At 38.9% G+C, this 24,451-nt stretch overlaps 2 protein-coding genes and 1 long non-coding RNA gene across 3 annotated transcripts; 2 read left to right on the top strand and 1 right to left on the bottom strand.

Moving 5' to 3' along the window:
* The first annotated feature begins 6,507 nt into the window (after window positions 1–6,507).
* On the top strand, window positions 6,508–10,955 carry LOC108248877. The gene is made up of 4 exons (XM_017437919.3): window positions 6,508–7,156; window positions 8,377–8,676; window positions 9,111–9,201; window positions 9,463–10,955. Exons 1-4 carry the CDS (start codon window positions 6,781–6,783, stop codon window positions 9,857–9,859), a joined length of 1,164 nt encoding a protein of 387 aa, XP_017293408.1. The 5' UTR covers window positions 6,508–6,780; the 3' UTR covers window positions 9,860–10,955.
* A 430-nt stretch (window positions 10,956–11,385) lies between these two features.
* LOC108248887 lies at window positions 11,386–24,247 on the bottom strand. Its single transcript, XR_001809176.3, has 3 exons — window positions 23,967–24,247; window positions 14,289–14,355; window positions 11,386–13,595 (listed from the first exon to the last, which is right to left on the bottom strand). It is a non-coding gene; the product is annotated as an uncharacterized LOC108248887 (long non-coding RNA).
* On the top strand, window positions 13,103–18,320 carry LOC108248886 (protein rapunzel-like). Its single transcript, XM_017437928.3, has 2 exons — window positions 13,103–13,179; window positions 16,548–18,320. Exon 2 carries the CDS (start codon window positions 16,560–16,562, stop codon window positions 17,241–17,243), a length of 684 nt encoding a protein of 227 aa, XP_017293417.1. The 5' UTR covers window positions 13,103–13,179; window positions 16,548–16,559; the 3' UTR covers window positions 17,244–18,320.
* Window positions 24,248–24,451: the final 204 nt, after the last annotated feature.

The raw sequence follows: 24,451 nt of genomic DNA, 5'->3' as shown, positions 1-24,451 counted from the left end.
AGTTTTCTGATGAGAACCAGAGGACCTCAGGAGGAAAGTGAAAGTAAGCAGAAGTCTCATCACGTGAAAATGAGCAGGATGTTGAGCCACAGGGTGAATTTTGATGTTAGCTAACAGAGAAACTGACTCTGTCAACAGCTGTGAGAACCAGTGGGAAACCAGTGTCAACTCACATTTTGTGGTCGTTGTTTTTTTTCAGTCATGGTTTAACAAAATCATAAGTGGGTAGTAAATTCAGCCACTCTTTTTCTGCTCATTTATATATCTGTTTATCAAGTGTTGGTTCAATAACACCCACGCAACAAGTTTCCCCACGACGTTGTGGCACAGCAGGCTTTTCCCCACCAACCCGAGTCGGTGGGTGCCCAGAGCGACACGTGTTGACAGGAGGCTGATGGATGCATCCCCTAAAATCAAAGCTCAACATCTGCATTAAGAATAAAACCTTACAGCAGCAGGTAAAAATTAAAATCAAAGCTTCTGTTAACATTAATGCACTGATCTGCAGATTTTCAACCGCATCATTTTTGTCTCAGTGAATTTCAAAATGAGAACCCAGGTGGTGGTCTTCCCTCCAGCTTTTAGTCATCTGTAGTTGGTTAAACTGGGAAATGTACACATTCATATATGACTTATGAATAACCTGGGGGAGGGGGCAGGTGGGTGTTATGTTTCAAGCACAGCAAGATGCTGCTTGGATCACTGCTCGGCCCAGAAATGTGGTGTTTTAAATTAAAGATGCACGATTTTCAAATTCTTTAGGAATGCAATTAATTAGCTAAAAACATAAAGATCATTCTTATTGTTATGAACACCAGAAATTAGAGCCTTGCACTGATGGCTACCACATTCTTAACAGCAGCTAAAACTGTCAGACTTTTTGATTTTATCAGCTGAAGTCTCAGCGTTTTTGCTCTTGCGTGACTGATTTTGAACAATGACAATCTGATATTTCTGTCTTATCTGTCTGAAACCCTCTGTTTTGTTCCCCTGTTCACCTCCTCTTATCCTCCTAAACTTCCCCTCTCTTTCCGGTCCCGTTCATCAAAAACATGTAAATTAACTTATTTTTCCCCTTCTGATGATTAGACACTAAAAGCTGAAATCAGTAAGTTATTTCTTGTGTTTAGGCAGTTAAATTTTAAGCTTCTCCTTAAATCGATTTCGGACCATTGCCGTATGTGATCTATGTTTTTGGAGGGAGGAAGGTGATTTTATGATTATATCTGCTTTATGTTATTGTTACTTTTACATATATGCAGATTTTTTTGGTATTTGTTGTAACAAAAGTGTTGAAAGATATAATACTGTAGATATATTCTTTTATATTATGATCTGATAAAATCATCAATGATTACGACTACCGTATTTGTAAATGTGAGTGTTACAAATGCTTACTTTTAATGCTGCTGTGTTATGAAAACATTATTTTATGCTTCTGTAATCATAAAATGCCTCATAATAATAAAATAAGAATTATAATAAGACTAATAGAATAAAATATGCGTTTCAGAAATACAGAGAAATCTAAACAAAGTCAGGTGCAAAAGTATTCACTCTCTGTATTCTTTCTGTTCTGTTGCTTCAATAAGTTCCTTTTTTTTATTGGATCATTGTTTGACACAAACCTCTGAGGCCACCATCCCCACAGTGAAGCATGGTGGTGGCAGCATCATGCTGTGGGGATGTTTTTCATTAGCAGGAACTGGGAGACTGGTCAGAATTTAAGAAAATATGGATGGAGGAAAATACAGAGACATTCTTGAGGGAAACTTGAGTCTTCCAGAGACGTGAGACAGAGACGGAGGTCCACCTTCCAGCAGGACAAAGAGCCTGAACCCTCTGCTGAAGAACATGAAGCTGGTTTAAGGAGAACCAGTTCAAGGTTCTGGACTGGTCCAGTTAAAGCCCAGAGAACCTCTGGTTTGGTTTAAAGATTACTGGACCACAAGCAGCACCGTCCGACTGACTTTGGGGCTTTCTGAGGTTTGCTGTCTTAATCTTTATTTCAAGAACAGCAGTTCAAACAGTCGTGTCTTCAAAAAGTTATTTAAGTTGTGTCAATTAAAAGATAAATGTCTTAAAATTATTTTTAAATTCTTGATTGTAAGTAAGTAGATATGTTTCCAACCTGCTGGGCTTTCATTGTGGAGCAACAACAACATATGTTTATATACGATGTGGGGATTAATGCATGCCTGAAAAGGATCATTTCTTAGGTTTGATCCTTCCAGGTGGAGGTTTTTTGTCTTGTCTCTGAGCAGAACCGTGCAGATAAAATCTTATCGGGTTGTGCCACACGTGCAGCATGCAGACTGCAGTGCACAAAATGTTTTCCTCACAGCTGATTCTTCTCGAGCAACTAAATTATCTCACTTTGGGAACTTTGAGGCTCAAACCTGAATGTTGTTTTGTTTTGAAAACGCTCATTTATAAGCTGTTTGTTGATGTGAAACCAGAAAGACTAATTTTTCTTCTTGTTATGAGTTGTTGAAAGGTGTTGAATGAGACGGTGTAAAACCTCAGGCGTGTAGAAATTGTTGTACATTCATATAAATTTATGTAAATTACATAATTTCAGTCAGTAAATGAGGTTCATTAATAAAGATCTATGTAGTTAGATCATCAGTTATTTTATCAGTGTGTATTTAGTGCTGATTGAAGTAAATATTTAATATAAATTGTTGAAAATTAGCATTTTATTACTAATATATTGAACTGTACTGCTTTGAAGTGGATTTAAATGGAATTCAAGGAATTGCTTTTTATTTTGTGAAAATGCAGAGTGAACGCTGAAGCCTGAATGAAACTGAGTTGTTAAAGCTAAACACAAAAGCAGAACACTAGCTAAATGCTAAAGGAGCTAAACACTAGCCGAACAGGCTAAATGCTAGCTACAGGCAGTAACTAACTGTGACACCACCTAAAAGCTAATAGTAGCAAAAGATTAGACAAATGTAACAAAGGCTAGTTTTGCAGAATACAAGGATGTTTGCCAGATTTATAAAATTCTTCATGGTTTGATTTTTCCTCACATAATAAATCAGCTGCAAACAGAGAAGTTTTTTATTTCAAATTCTCTCCCTCAGTTAATCAGACAGTCCTCATCCAATTATTCAGTCAAATAATGTTGGAGGATCAAGAATTTTAATGATATGAATAATTTCTAATTTATTGGTTTTATGTTTTGAGATGTTTCCAGTATCTGTTTGTATTGTAGTGTTTTAATTTGTGCTGATTACAGTTTTAATGTTGTATATTTACACTCTGGATGTTTTCTTTTATGCACAGGGGCTTCTGATGATGGAAATGTGTTTACATTTGCATTTTAACTTATTTGGGTGCTTATTAATGTACGCTATCCCTTTATTAAATTAATTAACTGAACTGAAAAAAACTAAAAGTATCAAAATGCTAGTTAAAAACTAAAAGTATAAATGCTAAAAAAAAGCACCAAAATGTTATCTAAAAGTTAAATGCAGCAAAAGGCTAGCTAAAATCTAAAGTTAAAAGTCATAATCTTAAAGTTAAAATGCTAATTAAAATGATGCTTATGCTAACTTAAAGAAAAAATAGTAAAATGCTAAGATTACAAAGTCAGTCACCTTTTTGTTAAATGCCATAAAAAGATGCTGCAGTGATGCAACTGAAATAAAAAAACTGATTTTAGCTACTTTTAAATTGGCAAAGTGTTGTTTTTCGTTAAACTTTTTTACCTAAGACTTGGAATTGTGGCAAAAGAAAAAAGGTTGTTTTTTTGTTTTCGATTTTTTTTTTCTTATGGCTAAAGTTTTTTCTCAGAACTGTTTGGGGTTTGTGTGCTTCTGTTCTGTGAACTGTAACTGTGTGGTGCAGCTTTTCCACCATGAGAACTCTGCTTCTGCTCTGGCCTTTCCCTGATAACTCAAAGCATGACAGACATGCCTCATTTTAGAACATATATTAATGTTATTTAGCTGCAATGCACATATTTATTGCCTGCTAATAAAAAGGCGATAATGTTTTTGCCTGTCTGTGTCTTCCATCTGAGAGGACTTCTAATATGTGTGTATTTTAGACAGAAATGTAAAAACATATAACCTTATAGCTTGTTTTGGGTTGAACTCAGAGCTTTGTGGCATAAAGAAATAAGTTTTGTCAAACTTAAAATACGCTAAAGGCTGTTGGAATTCAATTAAATTAAAAAAAAGTTTATTAATCTCCAAGGGAAATTTGTTTGGTAACATCACTCCATAAGTAAAAATAAAAAACAGAGTCAGAACTCAATGCAATCGTTTAACAGAAAAGGAAAATAACAATTAACACATCAAAACACCATGGATGTTATTTGGAACATTAAAAAAATAAACTGCTAAGCTTTCAGTGATCACAGTCCGGAGGCGTGCAATCTGATGGCCACAGGCAGGTTGGTTTCCTGTGGCACTCAGAGGTGCGTCGTGCTGGAGGCACTCTGTGACTTTGCTTTGCAAACACCCGACCACACTTACGCTCATGCAGTGAGCAGAAGTTATTGTCCAAAATTGTCTTAGATTTGACGTCTGCAGCCCCGACATGTCAGCACAGAGCAGAGCGCTCACCACCACACACTCATCAAACACCCTGAGCATTTTCTGCCAGATTTTAAAACAACACAGCTGCCTCACAAAATGGAGATGACTCTAGATTTTGTTTATTTGTTTGCAGAGTTCAGTACAGCAGCCTCAGCACCATCGGCCTGTCTGTGCTCAGTAACACGGATGTTGAGAAAACTGGGTCATGCAAAGGTGAAGAGGTGATATTAGCTACTGTAGCTTTGCTTTGAGAAAAGCTGGTTGGTTAGCCGTTAGCTTAGCCTGGACAAAGACTTTTGCCTCTTTCTCTTTGACTGATGTCACAGCTGGTAAGATACTAACTACTGATAACTGATAAAATCACTTCAAATTTGACTGGACTGTCCCTTTAAGTCCACCACCCGTTCCTGAGTCTTTGTGATGTTAAGCTCCAGGTGGTTCTGCTCACACACCCCCATGACAAAGATGTCCACCACAGCCCTTTCCTCAGCATCTCCCCCTCTGATGCATCCAACTGCAGCAGACTCATCAGAAAACGTATGAAGATGGCAGCTCTCTGCGCTGCAGCGGGAGGATGTGGTGTGGAGGATGAACAGGATGGGAGCGAGGACAGATCCCTGTGGGGCCCCTGTGGGGCCCCTGGTTGTATCTGGTTCAGGATGATTCTGCCCGGAGTCTTAATGATGTGAGATAAATATGTCAGCAATTAGGATGATAAGGAATAACACCAATTTTATCCTATTTGATTCATCACAATTTATTGCTGTGCTTTTTTTTTTTTGGTTAAATCATTTTTAGTAATGTCCAGTTTTTTTAAACAGTAGACTGCTACCTTTTTATTTTTTACTCTGTCCAAGAAATTACTAAATTAATCTGAAAGGCAACAGCTTCTGTTTAGCTCTTTGAGGAAACTTCCTGTGAGGATAAAAGAGATGCAGGTCTTGGATTTATTGGTATGTTCTATCAAAAACCAGATCTATAGTCAGGGAGAAAAAACATGGTTTATAGTCAGTTATGGTTTAGTTTGTCACTGAAAAGATGGATTCTTTAATATGTATGTAGAATATTGTGCAAAAGTCTTGAATCAGTCCTAATTTCCTTTGTCTTTAAGGGACCAGCTATTCTGTTATACCTTTAAGATGGTCTTAATCAATAGTCCTTCAAGCTTTCTGAAGATAATTCTCAGCTTTTCTTTGGTCACTTTTTTCCCACTCAGTTTCAATCCAGCTCTTCTACCTGATCATTCTGCACATGTGGTCACCTTAAGAAAAACCTGGATAAGTGTCAGACCTAAAAACAACTCTCCGGCAGATGAGCAGTATCTGACAGTCATGGGTTGAAGAAACAGAATAAATTTCCTTTCAGCACCTGTCACAGATGCATTATCCTTCAGTGATCATCTGCTGACAAGTTTTCAGCTGATAGTTCTAAAATCCCCAAATCTGCCTGATTGTTATATTTGGTATTTTTCATTAATTCAATAACAGAAACAAATTGTGTCTTTGAGACAGATCATTAGTTGTCTGTCAGGTGTCAGCACAACAGTGGCTCACCCCTTGAGTTTAAGAGCCCTTTAGATTTGAGTCCAGTGGCTAAATAAACAAAAAAATCATTCCACTCAAAACAAGGACTAAATCTGAGTGGAAAAAGCATATTTATTATTAACTTTTAAATTCCATAAGAAAAGAATAAAAGGTGGTTTTGGAGTGCCACCACTCCCCCTTGTGGCCACTGTTGGTAATGCCAGTTTAAAGATTTCTGTCTGAGTTTCCTAAGATATTTTGTTATAGAAAAGTGTATTTTCCTTTTTTATTTAAAATTGTACAGTTTTAATTTAAACCTCTCTTATGCAAGAATTTCAATTAACAAGACTTTTAAACAGTTCAGCTTGTAAAGCTGACCCCTGACTTTGAGACATTTCTAACAGGCCTGGTGGCGATTCTGCGTCCTGGCCGGCAGGGGGCGCTGTGGCGGCCAACTTACTTCCACTGTTTACACAAAGAAGCCAACGACGCTGAACGCTGAATGCATTAATTAGATTTGTAAGGTAAATAATAAAGTCCGGGTTAGGTTTTGGTGTTTGGTGTTATTTTATATCGCTAAAAGGCCGGAATTCTCGTGTTTACGTCACTTTCGGAGGACCGTGAGTCCGCTGCTGCTGACTTCAGCTCGGTGTAGCATCCTTAGCGCCTAGCGGGGGGAAGTCGTCCACACAGGTCGCTTTTTAAGGATGAATTTGATCGAAAACAAAACTCTGTACCCGCACCTGCGCGACGAAGACGCCGTGGTGGTGGAAAACGCCGTCAAATTAGCCATAGACTCTGTTTTAAACGTTTTGTACGGAGTAAACAGCGCGAAGGCTCGGGAGTACCAGAGGATGGTGGCCGACAGGGACAAAGAGATCCAGCGGCTGGAGAGCAGGCTAACGGAGCTGGAGCACGAGCTGCAGGTGCTGCGCAGACATGGCTGCACGTGCGGGCTGTTCGCGAGCAGGTCCCGGATCCCTGGTACCAGACAGGCCGGGGAGCAGGGCGGGTTCGACCCCGGATCTGCTGACTCGGAGATGACGGCAGAACCGCCGGAGGAGTGCGAGATGATGCTGTCTTGTGAGTAAAAGTTTATTTTTGTTGCGTTTCTGCGTCAGAAAAATGCGTTTAAACCCAAAAATACTGAAACAGCGCGTGGAAAACTAGGAGGGTTTGTTAGCAAAGCTGCATCTTGACCAAAGTGGAGGTGTTTACCCATAATGCACAGCGCCATGTTTGGAGAAAGCTAAACACAGCATGTTAGCACAAACGCCTGTTGACTGTGAAACACGGTGGTGGGAGGTTGATCATTTGGGCTTGTTTTGCAGTCACCGAGTCGGCCCTGAACTCCTGTAGAAAAACAGGTTCTGGAGTCAAATGTGAGGCAAGCTGTCCGACCAAACTGGGTCATGATGCAGCAGAACAGAACCAAGGTGTTTCAGAGGTCCAATCAGAGTCGATATGGGAAGTTGAAGCCGGATTGGGACCAGCGTCCCCACAGGATTCAGGTTTGCATGTTCACCCCGTGCACGCCTGGGTTTTCTCCTGGCTCTCCGGTTTCCTCCCACAGACCGAAAAAAACAGGCAGGTTAGGTTGATTGGTAACGTTAAACTGTCCCTAGATGTGAGTGAGAATGGTTGTTTGTCTCCATGTGTCCCTGTGATGGACTGGAGACATGTCCAGGGTGTCCCCCACCTCTCAAACAGTGACTGCTGGACCAGCATCCTGCAACCCAGAAAGGAAAAAGTGGATGGATGGATATTTATTTGACACCATGCTTGTGGGGGGGGGGGGCAGGATTGAAAGGAGAAAGGAGAGGGTTGTCTGGGTTTCCATCCTGGACCTTTCGCCTCAAATCAGTGGGAGAAGACGGATGAATATTGTTTGATATTATTTTTGCGGTTTTCACACATTTTCCTAATGTCAGACTTCAGTGAACTGAAGCAACATTGGAGAAAAAAAGACTTTCCTAAAATTCCCAGTTCAGGAGTTTGGAGTTCTGGGTTTATAGTTCTACAACCTAAAGGTTTTTTTTTACTGGACTCAGTTTTTCCATACAGTGTTTCTGTATTTTGCCTTGGTTCTTCTAAAATAGGCTGTAAAAACTGTGTTTTGTCTTTTGTTTTGGTTCATCTGAACCAAAAAATTTAAAACCAGAGAATCAGAGATAAATAAAACTATAGATTAGAAGGAGGCTCATTTGTCACCATGACTGTCTGTACCTGTAGTTTATCACTTCCAACTCTAATTGATTGTTTATTCACTGTATTTTATTCTTGATTGTGTGTTTCTTCTGCAGTGGGTGTTTTTGCGCGGCCCCCGTCTCATGTCTCCTCCCAAAGCCACGAGTCGGTCCTTCCATCGTCCCCCAGCCGTTTGGGCTTGGACCCGACCTGCACGTCTCGCTCCTCGGAGGTGTCGGGCGTTACGGACGCAGCCAGAATCCTGCCTCCGTCTCCCAGCAGCCTCGTGGTCAAAGAAGAGCCGTGTGACATTGACACGGTCTTAATCCAGTGGGAGATGAGTGAGGAGAGAGCTGCAGACCTCGCAGAGACCTCAGGCAGCCCGAGTCAGGACAAACCGAGCCGCAGTGGAAAACGTAACGTCCTCGTGTCTCTCTTTGTAGAATCACAGCAGCGTGCTAACCCTGAGCATCAGTGCTGCGGCAGTGGGACATACGGTTGTTTTAATGCCTGCTTTAAGTCAGAAACTTTAATTTATTTAAAAACGTTTGTTTATAGTTTTTGTCTTGAGTTGCAGTCATCTGTGTGAAAAGTAGGATTAAAGATTTCTTCTTTCAGGGATTTCTGGACAAGATGGTGGCACAAATACAACCTAAAATCAGATCTGTGTGAAAGTTTCATTATGAATTTTAATCTTTTTGAATTTAAGCTTCTTTTCTTTGTATTTACGCAGCCATCTTGACCAGAAATCTTTTAAAAAAAGATCCCAGTGGGATCCCAGTGGGATCTTTTTGTCAAAAAAAGGCTGAATAAAACTTATAAAACTGTGAATTTGTCTTCATCCCTGCAGAGAAACCAGAGAGCAGCGAGGGGAAGCAGCTCGGGGACCAACCTCAGGCAGACCCGGGTGGATTTCACGTCTCCGCAGGAGAACAACTGAAGTCAGTTTCTTATTGACAGAAATGCATCAATAATTGTTTATTTTTCCATTTCGAAGTTAGTTTACCTTTAAACAGGCCTTTTAAAACACAAGGTTGTCATTTTTTGTTCATTTATTATTTTAAAAACTGACTCTTTCTGTTGCCTGATACACAACACATCTCTTGAGTTCATCATGATTAAAGCAGAAGACGCTGTGACCTTTGTGACCTGTGTGACCTGTGTGACCTTTCATCTGTCCTCTCATCTGTCCTCCCACACAGGAACAGGAAGAAGAACATCCCGATGTCCCAGCTGCCGGAGGAGGCTCAGAGACTGAAGCGGGCGGCTTGGAGAGCAGCTTCCAGGCGGTATTATGCCCGAAAAATCGCCCGCCAAAGAGGAAACCCGCAGCGCTCCGGCCCCATTGTTTCCGTCTCGAACTCTCAGCCCAACAGCTTCATGGATAAAAGGAGGAAGATGCTGATGTCGGAGTTACCCGACTCGCAGATGCTGCAGAGGGATGCGTGGAGGAGGTACTACGAGCGCAAAACTGCTTTCCACCAGACTGAGAACATCCCATACGGACACCTGATGGAGGACCTGAACCCATCCGGGGCCACGCAGGGGCCAAACAGGGAAGGGCCCCACACTAACAGCGGAGGGATCCTGTGCAGCTGATGGGCTGCAGACACACTTTTAAAACTGATTTAACAGTTTGTTATTTTGGAGGTAGGCTGGCAGGATGTTCTTTGTGTTTAACTGTTTGTTTTTCTTTCTTTTCCCACAAATTAAAGTCCCTGTTTCTATTTATTAAAAGTCAACAGTGCATGATGGACACTTGGTTTGTATCCAGTAGGTGTGAACAAACATCCCAGGTGCTGTTTAATGTGCACCTGTGGGTCACTAACTCTGCTTCCTATTAACACCTAACAGAAGAAACAACTCAGAAACTGCTGCACAGAAGAAGAAATACCTCAATCAACACGTGAAAACTAAAACTGAGAAATAAAGGTAGCAGGTTCTAATCTGGTTCTGGCTTAGCACAAATATATTTATTTCAGATAGAGTTAAAAATAGAAGGAATACATGAATCCAGTCAGACTATTGGAGTTGCATTTAAAGAAAATATATTTCAACTTTTTACAGTGACTAATCTGTGACGTGTGTACTTACTGGGTGTGTTCATATTTAAGTTAAACATTCTGTCCCACATCCGTCTGATGGTTGGAGGATGTTGGAGGCGGGACTCGTCTCTGATGGTTGGATGTTGGAGGCGGGACTCGTCTCTGATGGTTGGATGTTGGAGGCGGGACTCGTCTCTGATGGTTGGATGTTGGAGGCGGGACTCGTCTCTGATGGTTGGATGTTGGAGGCGGGACTCGTCTCTGATGGTTGGATGTTGGAGGCGGGACTCGTCTCTGATGGTTGGATGTTGGAGGCGGGACTCGTCTCTGATGTCATCAGTCGGGTCAGCTTTGAACTGAAACTGTTCATTTTTAGAGCTGATGTTTCTGCAGCTTCACTCCTCCTCTCCTGGCACGTTGCATTATGTATGACTGACTGCTCTACCAGCTACTTTACTTTAAAACCCCATGTCTGCCACTACAGCGCCCCTAGAGTCCAGTACCTGCTACTACAATCAACATTATTCTGAAGATTTATCCTGTTTTAGTCAGAAATTATCAGCTGAATTTATACTGAAATAAACCTTTTTATGTATTGCTATCTTTATCTTTTTTCCACATGTTAAATAATAAAAGACATGAACATTAAATGCAAACTGGTTTTCTTTTCTGGCAACATTTCCATTAGTTTATAATGGTTCATAAAAAGTTTTGTAAAAATTTGAAATGTTTTAAGAAAGACATCACAACATGCTTCATGTTAAACCTTTTATTTATAATAAGGCATTGAGTTAAATATACACACAATAAGAGCATACACAACATTTAGGTGAATAAATATTGTAAATCTTTATGTCTGCAGGAAAACATGAATAGTTTGTGCTTAGTTGGTGAAGAATAAAAAAGGAAAATTAAATAATTTAAACCCTGCTGATGTTGCAGTTTAAAGGGTGATTAAGATGGAGTAGCCTCTGTAATAAATAAAAAAATAAAAGCTAAAATGAAGCAGTCCTGCTTATTGGGTAAATTTAAAGAAACTGGAGGATAAAATAAATTTAAAAAAAGGCTGATTTGTGTCTGTTTTCTTGTTTTTTTTTTTGTTTTTTTTTGGGGGGGGGGTATTAAGTCCATAAACAAAGCACTTCTCTCCCGCCTCCCTGTTTAAAAACATCTAAAAGAAAAAAAGCAGAAGCTTCTTCCCTCAGACTGTTTGTCTCCATGAAACCTCCTTTTTACGCATTTTGACCGCGGACCCACGCGCAGCTGCTCATCGTGCACGAGTGTGTTCTGTAGCCTCCAGGATCATGTATGACTGCGTGTTTATCCCACCCTGACTGTAAACTGAAACACGAGCCGCTCCTCAGCTGCTGCGGCTCGTGCACAATGAAAACAGGCGCGCGAGCGCTCCGGCTGCGCGCTGCTTCTAAATAAAGGCTCCATGCGCGCCTGTTTGCACCATCAATAAGATCCGAGCCTCCCAGGCGCTTCTGCACACATAAAGCAGGCTTTGTGCTCTTCTTATTCCCGCTTTCAGAGCCGAGCGCGAGGAGAACAGCGGCGCTCCTGTTCCTGCTGCACCCCCAGGTTCTGTGTCTCAGAGGGGGGGATGAGGGGTCTGCAACCGGCTGCAGGATCAGGTCTGAACAAGCAGGGAGGCAGCCGCCTTCCTAACAGTCTGTAGGGACGGAGGCGCGCATCAGGAGGCTCAGGAGGCTGCAGGGCTGCGGCTGCCAGCATCATTTCCATGAGATTTGTTTAAAGGAAACAGCTTCAACCGTCGGCTCTGTGATCCTACCCGAGGGCTCACAGGACTCTCCTCATTGGTTGTCACACAACTGAATTAATTTTTGTTTGTTTTTTTATATCTCAGGCTGGACGGAGGAGCAGCCTGAGTCCTCTCAGGTTCACTGTGACGCACAGAACCTGCGCGTTTAGAGCTGAAGGCTTTTATCCTCCTGTTGCTGTTGCAGCTCAGGTACACTGTAATATTAGCTTTAATTTAAAATACAGTACTTATAGCATAAATAAACCAATATTTTATTTTTAAAAATCTTTTAAATTATTAAAATAACAAACAAACTAGTCAGTAGAGCCACTGCGCCATTTGGAACATTCCGCTCGTCCTTTTGTTTCTCCTGTGGGCTTAAAATTCGACATTATCTGAATGCAGCATTAAATGTTTGAGTTTAAATGCTAAGTTTTAAACAAATTTATTATTATTAGCCTTTAAGTTAAATAAAATTCCACCCGTTTCCTTCCTGGAGCCTTTGGAGAGTCCTCTGTGCCTTTGGAGACACCTGTCCTCTTTGGAGAGGTCTGCGTTGGATTCGTTGCTTTCTGTTTGGCATCGTTGGATTTTACTCATATGGAAATATTTCCTTTCGCATTTCTTGGTTTGTTCTACAAGAAAAGAGCCCATTTTACCACCGGCTTGTCATCTGCAGCCTGTCAGAGATGCTCCAGGGTTTGGAAACGCTCTGAACGCAGCTGAAAGTCTCTGAGAGTTCAGCTGCGCTCCGGTTGTCAAAAGTTCTTCTGTAACAACTGCGAGACTGTTGGATGGAGCACAAGAAGTGGACATTTTAGGGGGTAGGACAGACTATTTAAGAGGAGGGGGGTTTACCATTTAAGTCCTTTAAAATTATTTTTTTTTGCTATCATTTTGGAGCTTAGGCCCATTTAGGTCCCAAATGGATATTTTTTAGGTTTTGGGGACCATTTGGACTCTTTAAAAATGGTTTTGTCAAATTTGCTCACCCCTACATATTCAACATACATGGAAGTGTCCTTTTTGCAGGGATTTCTGGGAAGAAGAAGGAGGGTGTCGAGCCTGAGACTTAAAAAGTGAGCTGTAGGCAGAGCCACTGAGAAAAGGTAAGAAATCCTCTGTTGTGTTTGAGCCAAACTGGCCCAATGTTGGCTGGGAGGCACAGAGAGGCTCTATATTCAACATTTAGAGAGAGAAATTCACGTTTCCAGGTGTATTGGAGTGTATTTTTGGTGTTCATTGGCAGGGAGGGTCAGAGCCTGTGTTGTGCACTAACAAGGAAATAATGGAGAGGTTGATAGGGGGAGCCATAACTGAGCAGGAAGGAGGCTTCCTGGGCCTGAGAGGAGCTGAGGGGAGCTGAGGGGGATGTGCTGCTGGTTATACTCACAAAGCACAACTCCGGATGACACCTCATTGTTGTGTGTTGAAATCCATTAAATCAGTTATTGTTTGAAGATTGAGAGCTTCTGGATGTTGTTTCCTCAGAGAAGTCAGAGGATCAACCAGCAGGCAGGAACAGCTGATCAGAAAACATGAGGAAGTAACAATAAATGATTCAAATCACGGATTAAAGCTGGACCTGTCAGCTTTGGCAACACTTTTATTCTAATATTATGTTTCATTTGAGTTAGCCTAGCATTGCTCTGAATACTGAAAACATTCAAGATGGCCTCTGTGTTGCCTGGATCAGGTGAGAGGAGCCTGGCACTTCCTGTTCCGACCTGCAGCTGCCTGCTGTCTCACCAACATGCACTTCAAGGCTTTTTAACTGATTTTACATTATTATCTATAAATGCACATTAATATGAAACTACTGAGCTGCAGATTGATGCTTTCTGCCTCCTCCCAGGTCTGCAGGCAAGCACTGATTGGTTAACTCTGATGAAAAAGGCATCAATTGATCCAATTAACAACCTAATTAACAGTTTTAACAATATTTACCCCTCATGCTTATAAAGCTATCAATAATCTCTCCTTAAAATGATAAAAATGATTTCTAAATCATCAATCTCACTTATTTTAAATGTTTAAATTAAATTCAAGGAGAATTAAATTTGCACAAAGGGTTAAATTACACTTTCAGGCGTAAACAACAGAAATTAGTGTTTGTATCAAAGTGTCTTATTTGAGATCAATAAATCTCTGATTGTTTTAATTCTGTAAAAATGTTTGAAATGACAGCAGTAAGGTTGTTGTTTAACCCTTTCATTACCTCCGCTGGAGCTGAAGTTTGTTGGATTATGTTGAGAAATGAAGCTTCTCCTCCGACCGACGAGCCTCTGCAAAAATAAGGACAATAAAGAGAATTAAATGCACAGATATAATCTGAGGAGGATTTCAAGAAACAGTTATCAAGCAAAGAAATTTCTTTCTTTTTTAACTGGATAGTGAGGGAGAAAAGCTCAAAACGCTCAAGTTTTAAAGTTGAATAAGTGCCACAAAGACTGTAATAATTTTAATGTTTAATTCACCGAAATATGAGATTTAAGAACCTATAAATGCAGATTTTACATAGTTTTGTACAGTTTTCTGAAAGCTGCATGAACAAGAATTCAGAGAAGTCAAATATTTCCTGAAGTCTTTGTTGTTTAAATCCATTTAAATCCAAACATTTAAAGTTTTCCTGAAGCTAAAGGGTTAAGTTGAGTCAGTCCACAGCAGTGGTGCTGAAATCAGATGGTTGTGGAAGTTTGTCAGTGTGGATAAGTTACTGCCCCCCTCTGGTGGATGTGAGTATTTGTTAGAAAGAGAAAAAGGAAATAAAAACAGTTTCTTTGGTTGTTTCAGCTGAACTCAGACCTGTGATCCTCAGCTCTACTCTTTAACTTTTAAAGGGCCTGAAACTGCACTTCCTGTTTAATAGGAAACCAGTTTTTCAGCTCAGACAGCCATGCTGTGTTTGCTTTCACTCCCGTTTCCTCGTCCCGCCCACGAGTCCCTGAAAGCATCACGGTCAGTCAGCCTGCTGCTGCAGAGGAGCTATCGGCTCGCTCGTAGAAACACACAGAGACCAGCCTGGTGCTGAAAAACTGCTGCCTCATTCAGCTTAACCCCTTCACTGCTGACTACAGCACCCAGTCAGGGACAAAAAGCTGCTCACTTCCTGCTTCTGAAAGTCTGAAACCTGCAGGTTCTGCTGTTTGTCTGCTTTGTCAGGGATCATCTTCTCCAGAACCAGAATCCATCTTTTTAAAAATGTGAAATTTGAGATGATCTCCTGATTTCAGCATCAGGTTTGTCACACAACCTTTCACCCCTTTGTGTTAAAAGATCTCTCCAAACCACCAGGAAATGTTAATTTTCTTAGAAAAAGATCTGATTAAAGCCATCACTGCGAGCGATGACTCGCTGCTGAGCCTGATGGGTCCATATTTCGAATATAAAGAATCAGATCTGTTTGGTGTTTTTAGGAAGTTTCAGTTGGGCTGGGAAGTGACAGAAATGAAGCAAAAACATTTCATCAGCTTCAACAAAAAGACTGAATAATAATAATAAAGCTGATTCAGTCAACAGTAGAGCTCCCTCTTGTGGCTAAGATAAGTACTGCATGGAAACGTTTTGCATCAAATATTAATTTAGTTAATTTTCAACAAAAACAGGAAGATTTAAAGAGGATATTCCTTAAACTGTGCTCTACATTACATTAGTCATTAAGGAAGTAAGATGTTATGATTTATTTTTTAACAGATGGTGATGTCACTGATGCTGCTTCTGTTATTGAATTTAGATTTGTTTTTCTGAGTTAGTCACTTGCCATAACCGATGAGATGCCAAAAAAACTTCTAAATCTCTGCAAACCTTTTACATATAACTCAAAATATTAAGATATGTTGAAGGGTCCCAACGCAGCTACAGCCTGAAATTCCAACATCCGTCAACTATCCAACATCCAGTGATAATCTGGGAATTAGTTTGGAGCTGTCAGAATGTCCTGTGAGAGTAAGAACTTCTGCAGAGATTAATTATAAACATGGGGGCGACTGAGAAGATCGGTACAGGGCGAGCAGCGGTTGGAATGATGTGGAAAGTAATGTGCACGGCCATGAATAAAGTTTGTAAAATAGATAATTATTTTAATAAAACTGGCTGCTCAAAACTGCTTCCTGTCTGTTTAGTCTCCAATTTCTCACAATTTTGCATTTCCAACAGTCACAGCTCCGTGAGACACGGCCTGAAGGTGGACGTTCTGTGGTAAAAAGTTAAAATGTTAGTTCAGTCACGTAAAGTCCAGCCTTCTGTGACCCGTTTCTGCTTCGAGTCTGGCTGAGCTGTAAACAGAACCGGGTTTTATACATTTTATCTTGCTGCCTGTTCTGTTTGTTCTGTTACCAAAGTTTAAAGAACACGATTCCATGTTTTTCTTTTTTAACCTGCGTGTGGAGCAGCAGGAGAATAAGAAAAGATGCTTCGGTGCTTTTGCTCCAGAACTAATCATCTGAATAAAACAGTTTTCTTCTTCTCTCCTTCACAGATCGTCGTCACCATGATGGAGGAAGAGATCAATGAAGACCGGACCAAGCTGAAGCAGGGCGTGGTTAAAGTGCTGCAGTGTGTGGCCACCATCTCATCAGCAGCGGCTGTGGTTAACCCCATCTTTGGCGTCGCCGGTTCCCTGATCCGGGTGGTGTTGCACCAAATCGACGACGAAGACATCCGCACGCTGAAGCGCGAGTTCAGTTCGGTCAACCGGGGCCTGGACGAGCTCTCCCAGCAGAACCGCAAGGCGCTGGGGCAGATCGAGAAGGAAACGGTGGATGGCCAGTACTGCCATGTGGAGGAGAACCTGAAGCATCAGTTCAAGAAGTTCATGGAGATGGTGGAGGCGCGGCCGGAGCACCGCGAGCGGAAGAAGGACGACTTCGAGGAGAGCTACTCGAATGACTTGGGTGACCAGAACCTGCACACGCTGTACGATGGCGTGGTGGGCAAACGGAAGCTCTTCAGCAGGCCCATCCTGGAGGTGTACCTGAAGTACTCGCAGGGCGACCGGCGCGTCATGGAGCGCCTCTGCACGCGCCTCACCTACCTGTTCTGCATCGGCCTCATCGCCCTCATGGGCTACGCCGCTGTCATCGGAGACGACGAGGAGAGCCTGAGTGAGGAGTGGGCCGAGAAGATGGAGCACGTCCAAGAGAAGATGCAGGAGGCGCTGCGCATGTGCAAGTGAAGAGAGGCGGGACTCTCGTGTCCGCATTCCCGCTTCAACTCTGTTTCCTTTTCCTGCATCTCGTTTTCTCTGCCTCGTTAGGCTCAAACGTGTCTCATCACAGCGGGATGATAGAATCATCACAAAATAACAAACAGGTCAGATATAAACCTAAAGTAAAGAGGTCGAATTTATTAAAGTTCTAATTATCAGGTGGATACATTCAGATTCATTGTGTCGGTACTTCTAAACTATCAGTTTGGTGAAAAAGTTGAAAACGAAGCGTTAAATTTCCCCTTTAAGCCCCTCATCCTGCACTAAATGTTTCCTGAGCACTGTGAAGAAATTTCCTTCCAAACATCCAACATGCTAAATGGTTTTGATTTAAACATCATAACAGTCAGTTTAGCAGCTATAACCAGCTTTAATGCACTTTCTAAAATATTTGCCATATATCGTAGCTTTCTAGGAAATCCATATAATCCATATATTACACTACAGGATAATCAGCACGTTTGTTTCAAGTTATTTTGGTTATAAACATGAGTCTGGATGTGAAAAAACAGACAAAATAAAGAACAAACATCCTAAAGTTTGATGAATGTAACAAATATAATCATGTTTTTATGTTTAACGTTTTTCCATCGTTTTGTTTCTGACATTCTAGAAGCTGCTGTGCTCCGTTCTTTATTTGGCTCCTGAACTTTAGAAACAAATGAAAAATTAAAAAACACTAAATAGGGAATGTACATATGATCTCATCCAAACAGGAAGCTGCAGGTGATCTTTTACATTTATTATCGGCTCAGTTAAACCACATATGATCTAAATTCGGTTCCAAACTGATCTGAGGTGAATCCTGGACAATATTTAAGATTTTGTGCCTCTGAATTTCAGTCTCCTAAAGCTGCAGTAAAAAAGAAACAAGAATTAGATCTTTAAAATGTTTCCATGAGGTTTAAATCTGGGAAACATCAGAACTTATTTAGATTTATCTTCAGCTTTAAATTTTCCGTTTTGGCTTTTTAGCCATCAGTGCCTAAATGTGCCAGTAGTTTAACACTAAAACCTGCTTATATGAGGTTATTTTTGAGAGATTTCAGGGGAAAGGGGATGTTTTAAACAATTAGCACGATGATGTTAGTTATTCTGTCTGCACACTACAGCTGAGGTTTATTTAAAGTGGCTCCAGATGAGTTTGGTTAATATCATTCAGGATAAACGGCACCATAATAATGCTTTAATCTGAATCTTATTCCTGGGTTTCAGGTGTTTTTTGTTCTGCAGGTCTGCTCTCCTCCGGTTTGTGGTTCTGAAATGTCTTTTATTGTTACAAGAAGTCAAAATGCTCTTTATATGCAGGAAAATCTCCAGGTTTCCTAAAGTGTGTGAATGGTTTTGCTTTTTTTTTATTATTTGGAATATAAATGGGTATATATGCACCAGTATAAATAAATAAAGTGGAAATGAAACATGAGTTTGAATCTTTAATTCTTTCCAGAAATGCTCAACGGGAGCAGTATTTAAATAAAATTTGTATTAAAGCTTTTATTGAATTAAAAAATATAAAATTGATTATTTTTTAAATCTTGTAAAAGATCGTTCAGTTAGCACGTTGCTATAAACATTAATATTTATTGTTTTTTCTGAGATATTCTTTGAGTTCTGATTAAACAAACATAAAATAAAAATGTAAATATTTTGTTGATCCAATAATTCTCAGATTGTTGGTTTGAAAATATAATTATTAAAAATCTGTGTTGGGGTTCAAAGTCAGGAGAAATCTGAAGGTTTTTTTTCTCATAAATTTAGAAATAAAACCCTGAAAGTTCTGAAAAATTTAGTTATAAATGTAAATGTCTGTTTTTATATGTATTAACTAATAAAAATAAAAACTTGTATATAAAATCTTAGACAAGGAAAGTGTTTTTGCAGAGCATGAAATTATTTTAGGATTGATGTTTAAACCTACAAAGAATGATTCATTTCCTTTTTTATTCTCAGAACATCTGCAGGTGAAGTGTTGCAAATGAGCTTTTTACCAGAAAGCGATTATTGCTCTGAAGGACAGATTTATGAGTTTCTAACAAATCCGTTTTTATACTTTATGTCAGAGGTGAGGAAATCCAGATCTAATTATTAAAAGAAGGTGAACGTTGTAATTGTAGAAATTAGATAAAAGAAATCTTGAGGAGTCTGAATGTTTTTTACATCCTGATCATTTAGTCGTGTTTTCATGGTTTCACTCGAATTTAAAGACGTTTATAAATCTGACTGCAAACAACTGAAGACTTGATTTAATTCAGGAGATTTTCACCCAGAAAACTAATTCTGTGGAATAAAAAAGGACCAGAGCACTCCGGTTGCAGCTTCGCTCCAGATCATTCAAACATTTGTTCTTCTTCTTCTTCTTCTTCTTCTTGTCGGGTTTTTTGGCGGTTGGCAAAAAACTTTTCGTAGCATTACCGCCACTTACTGGTCTGGAGTGTGGTTCATGATGGTCTAAACAACTATCTTCATCTATAAATATTCTACTATAATTCTATCTATATTTTCACCTTCCCCCTTGACTCTTACGTACTTGTGCTCCTCTTTGATTATCATATCTATATTCTCACACCCTCACTATAATTAAATTCTGTGAAATAATTTAGTTTTTTTAAGATATCTAATAATTATTTGTATTTGTTTACTCCCTAAATTCTTCCTCAAAATATCTACTAAATTAACCTTTTCCTTAATCCTTTCAAACTCTCTCTTCATATATCCTCTCTCTGCTTCATATTTATGGCATTCTAATATAACATGTTCTATGGTTTCATATTTATCACAATAATCACATTTACCAGTCTTATGTTTTTGAATTTTAAACAGTGTATAATTAAGTCCTGTATGTCCAAATCTTAATCTTGTTATCACTCTTTCCTCCTTTCTATTTCTTCTTCCATTTCTTTTTTCTCCTACTTTTCCCTGAATTTTATAAAACCATCTTCCTTTTTTATCTTCATCCCATCTTTTTTGCCAGACTTTCATCAAATTCTCTTTAGCAATACTCTTTCCTTCCGACTTACTTATCTTGACTGTAATGCTAACAGGATTTTTAATTGCCCTCTTTGCCATTTTATCTGCCTTCTCGTTTCCATCTACCCCAATATGTGCTGGAACCCACACAAATATTACCATCATCCCCATGTTTTGTATTCTGAATAGTGTATGATATATTTCTAATAAAATGTCCATTCTACTATCTGTTTGATTGTTTTTAATACTTAATAAAGCAGAGCTTGAATCTGAGCATATTATTGTTTTTAATGGTTTTATTTCCTCTACCCATTGTAAAGCTAGTAATATTGCTAACATTTCTCCTGTGTATACTGATGTCCCATCTGTAATTCGTTTCCCTATTTTTATATTAAATTCCGGAACTACAAACGCTATACCTGTTTTCTCAGTTATTTTTGATGCATCAGTATATATTTGAATGTATTGATAATACTTATTTAAATATAATTGTACCAAATCCCTATCTATGATGCATGATTTATCTAGTTTCTTTTCCATTACTGACATATCTACCTTTGCTTCTGGTAGAATCCATGGTGGTATAATTGATACTGGTGTTGTTTGACTAATTTCTAATTTATTCATTTTAAATTTTTCAATTTTATTTTTGATTGACCATCCATAACTCCTCAATTCTTTCTTTTCTTTTTCCCAACATGGATTTAAAATTTCCAGCGTTGGATGATCCACATTATTTCCTTGCAAATTTAGCCAATAGTTAATTTCTAATTTTGTTCTTCTTAAATCTAATGGCATTTCTCCCATTTCTATTTCTAAGGCTGCTACTGGTGTGGTTTTAAATGCTCCAGTACATAATCTTAGTGCCTGATTTTGGATAGTATCTAATTTAACCAAATGAGTTTTAGCTGCTGCACTATAAACTAGACAACCAAAGTCTATGTTGGATCTTATCATTCCTGCATAAATCTGTTTTAGTGATTTCCTATCTGCTCCCCAATCACTGCCAACCAAACACCTCATAATATTCAAAATTTTCTTACATTTATCTACAATTTTTTTAATATGTATATGCCATTTTAATTTTTCATCAAACCATAATCCTAAAAATTTTACACACTTTACCTGCTCTAACTCTTGTTTATATAATTTCAGTTTAATTCCCTTATTTATTTTTTTCTGTGTAAATATCATTACTTTTGTTTTATCAACTGAGAACCTAAATCCCCATTGCAACGCCCAATTCTCTATTTCAATAATAACCTCTTGTATTTTTCTAACAATAAAATCAACGTTTTTTCCTCTTTTCCAGACAGCTCCATCGTCTGCAAAAAGTGAACAACCCATGTCTTTTCCAATGTCTCTAAATACGTCATTTATCATAATCAAACATTTGTTGTGGAGCTGAGCATCATTTAAAGCCCAACACATCTCACACACACCTGCTGGGGATTACATGAATCACCTTCTCCAATTAAGGTTCATAAAACCTTCAGCTAACCCCAATTCATTCATTCATTCATTCATTCATTCATTCATACAAAATCAGCAAAACAAAAGATAAAAAATAACACAGATTCTAAATTATAATTCCTGATATTTCTTCAAAAAAATACTTGTTAGATAAAAAAGTTCAAACATACTGAACATCATAAATCACAAATTATTGACAAATACAAAATTTGCCTTTATACAAAAGGCTTTATTATCACTAATAAAGAACATTATTCACTGTTTCAAACACGGTTTTAATAAAGATTTGATCTGACGTTTTCTGAGGCAACCTGGATGAACTTATTTATGTTTTATGTGGGATAATTGTATGGAGGAGATGATGATGATGATGATGATGATGAACAGGTGTGTCAGGTTAGTGTTCACCTTTAAAAGCTGCTCAGTTCCTTGACGACTGTTTGAATGATCTGACGGGTCAAACTGTTCATGTTTGGTTTTCTTTTTATTTTATTTATCTGAATTATTGCTCAGTGACGAGTTCCTCAGAGTTTCTGATGCTTAAATCTTCTGACAACAAAAACAAACATTTCAACCTGAAAACCCATATAAGACACAAAAAGGAACAGTCTCCATCTTTCATTGGTTTGAAAACTGTGTCCACGATTGTTTTGAGATAAATCTATAATCGGTGGGGACAAAAGTCACGAGTTTAAGAAAAGAAATGAAAATATAAGAAATGAAGATCTGAGTTATTTTTATGATGTTTCAGATAATTTTCTCCGTTTGTGTTTTTTGTCTTTCGGTTCTTACAGAACAGAAGATTTGTGTTGATTTATTGAACTTTAATTCAAATTAAAAAGTCTTATTGGTGATTAGAATAAGAAAAATATTATTTAAAAAAACCCCAAATATCATAGTTTATTTAAAAGCTAAAGAATGGTAAAACTAAAGTATTTTTTCTTTTTTGTTTATTTTTATGGTTTTGTTTTTTGTTCCTTTTATTTTTTTATACTTCTATTAAAAACATCACTTCTAGTTTTTATGTTTGTTTTAATGCAACTATAACATTTGCAGACCCGACTCCAGAAGAATTTAACTGGGGGGGGGGATTAAATAGTCATTTTATTTTATATAAATACATAAATAAACATTTTCATAACCTTGCAACTGAAATAGCCTTATGTTGTTTGTTAATACAAAACAAAGAACTTAATCAGTGACTTGTTGTCACCAGGAAATGCTGCAGAAATTGTGGTTTTCATAAACAGTTTTTGCATAAACCTCAGAAATTAGCACTGAATTATAATCATTGTGTTTAAAACACATCAACACCGGAAACTTGAAGGGAACTCTGCATGAACTTCTCCTGAAGAGAGGTGGAAATGTTTTTTTTTTTATAAATCCAGAACATTTTTAACATTTATACTCTTTAGTTAAACAAACCTGACGTGCAAATAAAGAAAACTCTGTAGAAAATCCATCTTTAGAAATGATTGAACTTAATAATCAGATTTTCTACCTCTGCAGCGAAAATGTTTAAACCAGAATCCCTCAGTTTAACCGCCTGCAGCGCCCTCTGCTGGTCGTCCTGAGTCACTACAATGCATAGGTTCGACTAATTTACATGATAATAAGATAAGAAAACAATAAGAATAGATAATAATCTGTTTAAATTTTGATTTAATGTATTTTAATCCACGCCGTCTCTGCCTGATAAACTGAAGCTGCAGTTGTTGTTGATTGTTTTGCTGCTTTTATTTTATTCTTTGAATATTTTAAAGAAAATATGACTAATACTGAATCATAAAAAAATCAGCTTTGTTAAAATGCCCAATCTGCCTTATTTATTCACATTGGAGGAAATGAAATTATCCTGAAGATCTTTTCCATAATTCTGTTTTTTCTTTAACATTAAAAAGTAAAACTGTTGACATTTGACTTCAGGAAGAAACAAATCTGAGGGACAGAGATGAAAAATGTGCAGTTCACGGATTTGTCCGCAGGGAGCGTGAGCTCCTCACCTGCGTCATCGTTCCACCTGTTCTCCGTGGGGCCCTTAGGACCTCATTTATCCTACCTGAGAAGGATTTTAAAGTCTGTTGGAGGGCAAATCTAACTTTATTTTATTTTCTGTTAATTCGGAACTTGGGAGACAGTCCACGTGGAGGTGTCCCATTCCTCCTGGAATGTCCCCGTCCATCTGTGTCCAGATGGACAGGTTTGACTCGCAGCTCAGACCACAAAGACTCAGAAACCTGAGGCTCTTACCTGCTGCACATTCAGAGGATCCCTGAGCAGCTGCACCATCCGTCATGTGATGAAGCGTTTCCCGTTTTTACCTGAAGACAAACGCGGATCAGTTTATTATTTATTACCAGCCTTAAACGTTTTGTCACGAGCTGAGATTCATTCTGTAAATACAAGAATAAATAATTTTGACTCTTTGGTGTTTGGAGGACAAACAGTTTGCATAATTACTGTTTTTTACTTCAGCCTGGGTGTTTCCATGGCGCGTCGTGAGCGCACAGAAGAGGTGGGGGAGGGGTGATAAGAATCTTCATTTTTAGGTTCTTTTAATTAAATATTCTATTCTTGATGTCAATTAAGCTTCAAGAAAAAAAAACATGTTTGGATGAGATGGTTTGAGTTCAGGGCTGTGACAGAACATGTTTTTAATGGAGGGGGAGAGTGACGCCCAGAGGTTCAGTGGTTATAAATAAATACTGCGGTTCTGACACCCCCCCCCCCCCCCC

This window comes from Kryptolebias marmoratus, linkage group LG16 (assembly GCF_001649575.2).
Source record: "Kryptolebias marmoratus isolate JLee-2015 linkage group LG16, ASM164957v2, whole genome shotgun sequence".
NCBI lineage: Eukaryota > Metazoa > Chordata > Actinopteri > Cyprinodontiformes > Rivulidae > Kryptolebias > Kryptolebias marmoratus.
Note: the sequence above shows the minus strand (reverse complement) of the source record. Positions and strands in the feature narration are given on the sequence as shown.